The sequence below is a fragment of the Bos taurus genome, chromosome 16, assembly GCF_002263795.3.
Source record: "Bos taurus isolate L1 Dominette 01449 registration number 42190680 breed Hereford chromosome 16, ARS-UCD2.0, whole genome shotgun sequence".
NCBI classification, from domain to species: domain Eukaryota; kingdom Metazoa; phylum Chordata; class Mammalia; order Artiodactyla; family Bovidae; genus Bos; species Bos taurus.
The window spans coordinates 28,681,664-28,690,874 of NC_037343.1; the positions used below are offsets into that span (position 1 = coordinate 28,681,664).

General features: G+C 44.5%; 1 protein-coding gene across 15 annotated transcripts in view; it reads right to left on the reverse strand.

Moving 5' to 3' along the window:
- Positions 1–8,614, reverse strand: part of ENAH (ENAH actin regulator) — a 157,609-nt gene extending 148,995 nt beyond the window's left edge. For 5 of the 15 annotated variants that reach the window (XM_015475063.3, XM_010813174.3, XM_024976700.2 and 2 more), the window contains exon 1: positions 8,158–8,614. In XM_015475063.3, the coding sequence (XP_015330549.1) occupies positions 8,158–8,162 (5 nt within the window). In that variant the 5' untranslated portion in view covers positions 8,163–8,614. Of the gene's footprint in view, positions 1–7,766; positions 8,091–8,157 lie in introns of those variants that run through there. The other 10 variants (XM_059875686.1, XM_024976706.2, XM_024976695.2 and 7 more) reach the window with 9 other exon arrangements.
- Between the last annotated feature and the right edge of the window lie 597 nt (positions 8,615–9,211).

Consider the following 9,211-nt stretch of genomic DNA (forward strand, 5'->3'; position numbering starts at 1 on the left):
CACATATACACAGTGGAATGGGGTCGGGGAACCCTTCTGCACATACTCACTTCCCAATCCTCCTTTACTCTCCCAAAACCATAGCAACTATTAATCTTCTTCCTGTCACCAAAGTGGCTCTCTGAGTCTGACTTCCATTCACTTAGCATGTTTCCAACCATGTTCCTTTTGGCTATTACGAGCAATGCTGCCGTGAACGTTTGTGTAGAGTTTGTATGGACATCTATTCTTATTTATTTATCTTGCGCATATTCCCTGGAGTGGAATTACCGGGTAATCTAGTAACTCTATGTTTAGCACTTGTTTTCTAAAGCGGCTCCACCATCTTACATCATTTTTCACATTCTTAACATAAACTTAGGAGATGTCAGACTTCCACAGAATTGGGGATTTACTCTCACCAAGCCCATTTTACATGCCAAATGTTATGCCAGGGTTTTAAGTAATTTCTGATTTAATTTTCCTTAACAACTCTATAATGCAAAAAAGTATCTCCATTTTATAGGAAAAATTCGTATCTCAAAAATTGTGATCTACTCAAAGTAGGTTTATAACCTACTCTGAACTCAGGTTGACTTTAAAGCCTGTCCTTTTTACCCTCTTATATGCAACACTTTGGCCACCTGACACGAAGAACTGACTCACTGGAAAAGACCCTGATGCTGGGAAAGATTGAAGGCAGGAGAAGGGGACAAGAGAGGATGAGATGGTTGGATGGCACCACCAATGCGATGGACGTGAGTTTGAGTAGGCTCCGGGAGTTGGTGACAGACAGAGAAGCCTGGTGTGCTGATGTCCATGGGGTCACAAAGAGTCGGACACAACTGAGCGACTGAACTGAACTGATGCAACCTCTGCACTGAGCCATATGCATAGTTTCATACCAAAAGAATCATTTGAAAAAACAAAAGTAAGTTTATCAGTCATTATAAAACAAAAACTTCCAAATGTACAGAAATTTCTAGAAAATATAAGAGGTTTCTTTCATCAATTTCATCAGTAAATACTTTCTTCACGTAGAGTTACTTAAAACCAATCAATCTAAAAATCACCTAAGCATTATACAGATTTACTTCTTCCATCAAAGCTATATCCACTGACCAAAAAAACTGGGCTATGTTCTGCTATGGGCTGAATTATTTCCCAGAAAAATCCATATATTGAAGCCCTATCCCCTCTTTGACTATATTCAGAGACAGGACATTAGTAGGTAATTCCCTGGTGGCTCAGACAGTAAAGCGTCTGTCTACAATGTGGGAGACCTGGGTTCGATCCCTGGGTGGGGAAGTTCCCTGGAGAAGGCAATGGCAACCCACTCCAGTACTCTTGCCTAGAAAATCCCATGGACAGAGGAGACTGGTGTCCATGGGGCCGCAAAGAGTCGGACACGACTGAGCGACTTCACTTCACTAAGGTTAAATGAGGTCATAAGGGTGGGGTCCAAATCCAAAAGGATCAGCAACCTCATAAGAAAAGGGAGAGACCTCTGTCTCTCTGCCATATGAGGACATTGACAAGAAAGTGTCCAAGAAGATGGCAGTCCTACCAGAACTGGCCATACTGGTACCCTGACCTCAAGATTGCCAGCCTCCAGAACTTTAAGAAAATAAATCTCTATGGGACTTTGTCATGGCACCTTGAGCTGACTAATACACCTTTCTTCATGAATATCACGAACTATCCAATTATTGTTATTTTAAGCACTAATAAGGATCAAACAGAGAAGGAAATGGCAACCCACTCCAACAGTCTTGCCTGGAAAATCCCATGGACAGAGAAGCGTAGTAGGCTACAGTCCATGGGGTCACAAAGAGTTGGACACAACTGAGCCACTTCAGTTCCACTTCTTTATGACTTCCCTAGTGGCTCAGACGGTAAAGCGTCTGCCTACAATGCAGGAGACCCGGGTTCAATCCCTGGGTCGGGAAGGTCGCCTGGAGAAGGAAATGGCAACCCACTCCAATAGTCTTGCAAAGCAGTCATTAAGCAGAGTAGAAATCAGCTAAGCCAGTAGACATGTATGCATTTTGAGCCTGTTGCTCAAAAATATTTGCAAGTCCCATGATCAAAGAAACTAAAAAACAGAATGATGGCCATTCTGTTACTTCAGAATATAATGAGAAAGTCAAGGAAACCCAGAATCTTCCAAAAGGGGTCTGGAGTTAGACAAACCTGAGTCTGACTCTTTTTGGCCACTTCTGAGCTTTGTTCGGAGAAGGCAATGGCATCCCACTCCAGTACTCTTGCCTGGAAAATCCCATGAATGGAGGAGGCTGGTAGGCTGCAGTCCATGGGGTCACAAAGAGTCGGACACGACTGAGGGAATTCAGTTTCACTTTCATGCATTGAAGAAGGCGATGGCAACCCACTCCAGTGTTCTTGCCTGGAGAATCCCAGGGACAGGGGAGCCTGGTGAGTTGCCATCTACGGGGTCACATGTTTATGGGTTCGCACGACTGAAGTGGCTTAGAAGCAGCTGCAGAACTTTGTGTTTGAGTAAGAAACAAGCTCTCTACCTATTCTTGTGTTCAGGATGCTTGTTTTATTTGAATTAAATAACTTTATTAACACTTATTATATGCTGAATACTATTTTACATGCTAGAATACCCAGTACAGCTACAAAACATTAGGTGCTCCAGACATGGTGGTGCTTATTGTTAGTGAACAGACTCTGGAAAAGGACACCAAGTCAAGCATTTATATAAGCACCCACCTTATGCCAAACATTTTGCTGAATATAAAAGCGCTGTCCTACTCTCAAGGAGCTTACAGAGAAGAGGGACAGAAAAATCCACATCATTATAAAACAGTGTAATAAATGCAATGGCAAAAAAAAATACGCAAAGGACATAGTAACACAGAAGAGAGCTGGGACGTAGATAAATCAAGGACTACTTCTCAGGTCTGACAAGGAATTCTCTTCCTGATTTCTATTCCAGAAAACTTCATAAGCCTTTATTTGAGAAAGCATTCACTGAAGTACAGCCTCAGCTCAGATTCTCTCTTTGACTTTTACTTCCACTCACTTCCATCCATCAATTCAGAGAAAGGGGAGAAGCGCACAGGAAGAACTGAAGTATCTTTTTCCTCCCCAACAACTGCAGAAAAATTGAAATCACATTTTTCCAAACCCTTCTTACCCTTATGATAAAGACTGGGTGTTAGATAAAGAGAACAGATTTATGCACAAGGGTGGGGGCTGGGGGAGGAAAGGGTGGGATGTATGGAGAGAGTAACATGGAAACATCTATTACCATATGTAAAGTAGATAGCCAATGGAAATTCGCTATATAACTCAGGAAACTCAATCAGAGCTGTGTAACAACCTAGAGGGGTGGGATGGCAAAGGAGGTTCAAGAGGGAGGGGACATTTAAAAAAAAAAAGACTGGGAATCTCACAAGTTATACAGTCACCCCAGATTTAAGCTGTGTGTAGGATAAGTAACCAAAGCTGTCAGTTGAGTAAGTAATTTCTTCTATACCAGCCAAATGGGCCTGCCAGTTATTTCAGTTATTCCAACTGGACTAACTGAAAACCTTGACTGCTGTAAAAACCAGTACATTTTCTTCATCAATCCACATTCTTATTCATGATGTATTCCTTAATACCTACAAGGCAAAACAATGCCTAAATACATAGCACTGACATTCTAAAAAACGCAAATTTGGCTCCTGCCCCTAAAATTAACCTCTGTAAGAAAGCCACACATTCAAAATCTACAAGCATAAAGCAAGATCCACGGGAACAGACAGACTACTATTACTATCCTTTCATGGGCTCTCACTTGACCGTTGACACAACAATCCTTGAAATAATAGAATAATCTCCATATTTATTAGTTTTCTCCATTAACAAGTCAACATATAAAACCAGGATCTTCTGAACTTTAGCTATGCCACACTCTTAAAATGTGTATTAAATTTATCATTACTATAAATTAAGGTAACAAAATCACAAGAACTATTTCAAAGACTAAAGATACACAAGGAAAGGAAACAAAGATCGGTTTCCTCACCTATAAAAAAAGAAGACTGGACTAGATCACAGATGGTTAAATTAGGAGCATACCAGGAAACACTTTATTGCCACTCTGTACAACCCTCATCCCAATCAAACATCATGGCCCTTTTTCACAAAACCCAGAAAAGCAGCTATGCCCTTATCAACATGGCAGCCACTATCAACTGGGGATAGATAAGCAAAATATAACCTGCTTGCCATCCTTGAACTAGATGAGGTGAAGCAAACTACCGAAAAGATTTACCTAACCAGTCTGACACAGAACTAAGCCCGAAAACAAGATGAGCAATGTAACTGTCTAAGGTTTGCTGCTGCTGCTGCTGCTGCTGCTAAGTCACTTCAGTTCTGTCCGACTCTGTTCGACCCCATAGACGGCAGCCCACCAGGCTCTGTCACCCCCGGGATTCTCCAGGCAAGAACACTGGAGTGGGTTGCCATTTCCTTCTCCAATGCAAGAAAGTGAAAAGTGAAAGTGAAGCCGCTCAGTCCTGTCCGACCCTCAGCAACCCCATGGACTGCAGCCTTCCAGGCTCCTCCATGCAAGAGTACTGGAGTGGGGTGCCATTGCCTACAAGTACACAATACACACTGTCTTCTAGTCAATATTATCATTTGATCCTTAATACCCAGTAAAGAATTATCCCTATTTTGGAAGTGAAGTGGCTCAATTGTGTCCGACTCTTTGGGACCCCATGGACCGTAGCCCACCAGGCTCCTTGGTCCAAGGGATTTTCCAGGCATGAATACTGGAGTGGGTTGCCATTTCCTTCTCCAGGGGATCTTCCCGACCCACGATTGAACCCGGGGCTCCCGCATTGTAGGCAGACGCTTTGCTGTCTGAGTTACCAGGGAAGCATCCATATTTTTAAATATAGATCAGTGAAATAAAGTGACCAGCTCAAGGTCATCCAGCTAATAAATGACTTGGCTGAATACTCACAACTCAGCTACACCTTTTTTCCATGAGAAGGTCACAGAAGAGTGAGTGGAATCCTGGACTATTTAATACAGATCTAAGAATGTCAATCCAAAATCTTCTGAGCTCTTCTTAGCCACTAAGCTACATGCAACTATCTTATATCAGACAAGCTCCTCTATCAAAAAAAAAATTTTTTTAGTAACTAACCAACTAAGCAAAAATGTTATCATTTAAAAGGTATATACTATATTAATATTACACATAATCGCCTACCTCTATCACAAATCACCTTATACTTTTCAATCATTACATAAATGAAAAATAAGAATAGAACAAAAAGTTGGATGTTCCACTAAGTACCAGTTTTTTAGGTCTCAACCTTCTCACTGTTTTGTATAAGAAATACATGTTCTCATTTTAATTCTCATCTGTTTTTTAAAAAAGTACTAACAAGTAACTCTATACACAGCTTTTTAAATGTGTAGAATGCCATTAAGATTGCTTCAGGAACAGGATCTCAGAAAGCTGGACATGACCGACCAACCAAGCACAAGGTATTATTCCATTCCCTTCTGCAAAGGAGTTATTACATTATATCACAGTGAGAGTGCCATTCCTGAAACTAAAGTCGTCGACGAGATCTTATCACAAATGCCTAAACCGCAACATATTTATCACATCCCCTCTTCAGAATTATGACCAACTTAAGGGGAAATTTCCTACCCATGCACTCCTATTTCTGGATGGCCTTTAAAGCATCAGAACTACTTATAATTAGAGAGACTCAATTTAATAGTATAACATTTACGTCCTAGCATACTGGAAAGCATCGAGACCAAATCAATATGAATATAACCTAAAAAGCCGTTAAATACGCACCAAAATATGCCAGAGCTTTTTGCAACCAGCACTTTTCACTTCCTTACCAGACTATCCTGCTTTTACAGCTATCTAAGGAAATGTGAATACATATGAGTCGCACAAACCACCTACCAAATAATCCAATGCCTTCCAAAGTGAAAAGCTGATCCTCTTTTTCTGCTTGTAAATTATTCACAATTAGCCTACAAAGAATTACTGTAGACTACTTTAACAAACTTTTCAGACCTGTGTACCATGTTCTTTATTTAAGCTACTGGAAAGCTTCAGTGTGATTCCCCCCTTTCTACATTTAATAAGAAACAGAGCTGAGCAGGAAAACAGCTTAAAAGTTACAAATTACTTTTTATTAGAAAAGGAATTTTTAAGTGAAGATATAATTTACCTTTGACAGGTTGATAACTATACATAATAGTGATCAAACTTCAGAGTATTCTTTAATTTTTAAGTTTTTTTTTTTTCTTTTTGGTTCAATCTTTGAATCTGACAACTATACAATCATTTTATTTTAAAATAATTCACTTTCATTGTTTTACATTTTTCAATGTTGGGAAGTTTACCCAAAGTTTGGAAAAACTTGATAAATTCTCGTCTCCAAGACCCCTATAATAAGCATTAAAAGTTACAGCAGAAATCAGCAATATATTTTATTACAAGACTTAACATTAGCAATGCTTTATTATAGTTCCATAGTTTTTAAGGACATCAATAACTTGACTCAAAAAAAAAAAAAAAAAAAACTATGTTCAAAGGCATGGCTCAAGTTTTTCAAGCCATATTTTACAAAGTATGCCATAATTACATTTTGCTCTGATCTATACTTGAAAATAACTTGCTTGTGAAATCACTAAGGAAAAGGGGTCACTTACAGTTTTTCAAGCCTTCAAATAAAGCTCCATAACTTGAATCAGAGATAAACAATTCAAATTCACAATAAGCTGAAAGCTATATCTCAAATATATATCTATATATATATATATATATATATAAAGACCAAAATGGGAAAGTAGTGTTCAATCTTGATAGGAAAAAAAAAAAAAGTTTAAAGTGGAACTACTTAAATTGAGAAAGAATTCCAATGACAAGACATTTTCTTGCCAAAACGCAGGAATGTGTAGATTATATCATTCAAATCTCACTGTATTACACTATAAGGGTCTTGGCAATGGTTAGCCATTAATCTTTTAACACAAAGGAGATTCAAATCCAAACGAACTGTAAGACTATCTCTTCCAGAAGGCAGAAATGGAGTAATTCACTTTTATCCACAATTGTTTAACCTAAAAGGAAGGCCTAAAGGATGATAACGCAGAATGGATCAGCCTTCAGTCTCCCAAGTCCCATTTCTCACGAAGTCTTGCACCAATCCGAAAAGAGAAGGTTATGGACACAAAACATAGGAAAGGCTGAAAAAAAATCTCCAATGAATGACACACCACATCATGGTTTATTCTCTAACACAATTGGAGAAACAAACACGAAAAATATCACACCATATGTTTCATCGTATCAATTAAAGTAACATTTTACGACGGTACATTCAATTCTTTGGGGCTGAAAAAATAATTTAGCTTCTGTTTTATTGATTAGAGAGAAAAAGGAAAAAGGCAGCTGCTGCAATGCAACACAGGCTGCTAGAGGAAGAAGAGAAAAGGGTTTTCCAAACAAATCCCTCCCCCGCCCCCGTTTACACACCCCGAACAACTTACTTATCGCAGTCTTTCACTGTGTTCCCCCCGCCTCATATTAACGTAATAAATTCTTTCCCTTCCCCCACCACCGTGAAATTTCACCTTTCTGAGCTCTTTCACCTACCACTACCAGAACACTTTATTCCCCACAGAAATTTCAGGTCTTTCAAACTTTTATCCTTTTTTTTTTTAGTTAAACACCAGAGTTTTGTTATAAAAGTGAACGAAATTTTTACATAGAGACGGAAAAATACCTGTTTCCCAGCAACAAGCACGCTTCGATTCTCGAACCCCTCCCCATCTCCCAGGTTTGTCTCGCAAGGGCTGGGGGGGAGGGAGCCAGGAGCACATTAAATTTAGGAAGGGAAATCCTGGGCGCAAGAGGAGCATTTGAGGAAAAACGGGAGAACGTCGAAAAGAGGAACGCCCCCCCCTCCCCAATAAGAGGGGCTGGGGAGGATTACAAGAAAGAAAGAGAAATGAGAAGGGACAAAGGGGGAGGGGGGGAGATAGAGACCGGAGACCTGGGAGACGCGCCGGGCCGGGAGAGGGAAGGCGGGGTCCGGGGGGAGAGAGAGAGAGAGAGAGGGGTCGCGGCTCCCGCGGCACAATGGCCCGCCGGCCCCCGCCCCGCGCGCCCCTCACCTCATGGTGCCGGCCGCGCCGAGGCTTCCCCAGCAGCCGGGAGACGCGGGAGGCGCCGAGCCGAGCAGGGGGGGGGGGGGGGTCTCTCCTCCAGGGGCGGGGACGCAGCTATGGGCTGGCAGACAAGTGTCCAGCTCCTCCTTCGGGCGGCCGCGGGGCTACACCATCTCCTCGCACAAAGCCGAGGCGCCGGTCCGGAGCGGGAGAGGAGCGGGCGAAAGAAAAGCTGGGGAGGGGGCGGAGAGGCCGAGGCGCCGACTGTGGGTCCCGCGGCCGTCGCAGCCCCCCACCTCCTCCTCCTTCACCTCCTCCTCTCCCGGGAGCTTCTTTGGCCGCCCTCGGAGGGGTGCCCGCCGGGGCCGCGCGCCCGGCCGCCGCTCCACAGGATCGCGCCCCGCCGCGCCCGCCGCCGAGGCCGTGTGCAACCGGCAGCTGCGGCAGCCGCGGGAGGAGAGTCGGGATAGCCGCGAGGAGCCCGGGAGGAGGCGGGGCGCGCGGCGGAGGAGCACGCAGGCGCCGCCTTCCTCCCCTCCTTCCCCCGTGGGCGAGGGGGCGGTGCGGGGGGGGAGGGGAGGCAGGGGGGCCGGGCTCCCCGCCCCGCGCCGCCGGCCCGGGACCCCGCCGGCCTGCGGGGAGCCGCGAGGGGCGGGAGCGGGCTTGGCGACGGCGGGTTAGCAAAGGCTCTTTGTTGCTTTCCCACCCCGCCCCCGCCCCCGCCCCCCGGCCCCCTGGGATCAGGGCTGCCCACACCCCCGCCCCGAGTTGTCCTTGGCCGTCGCCCCCCCTCCCCCGCCCCCAGTCTACTCCCGCTCCCCTGAGCCTGGGGGAGCTCCCGGGCCTCCCCCGCGCCAGAGCGCTGAGTGCCCAGACTGGGGCGCCAGGACCTCCCGGTGCGGGACCTGCGGGCACAGGCGTGGGGAGCCGGGAGGCGGCGATCAGGATGCGTGAGACTGGGCCGGGCCGGGGGGACTCCGGATCTGCCCGTCCGGGTGCCCTCGCGCGGGGCTTGTCCTCAGCTCGCCCTGTTGCTGTATCTCACGACCCGGACATGCCA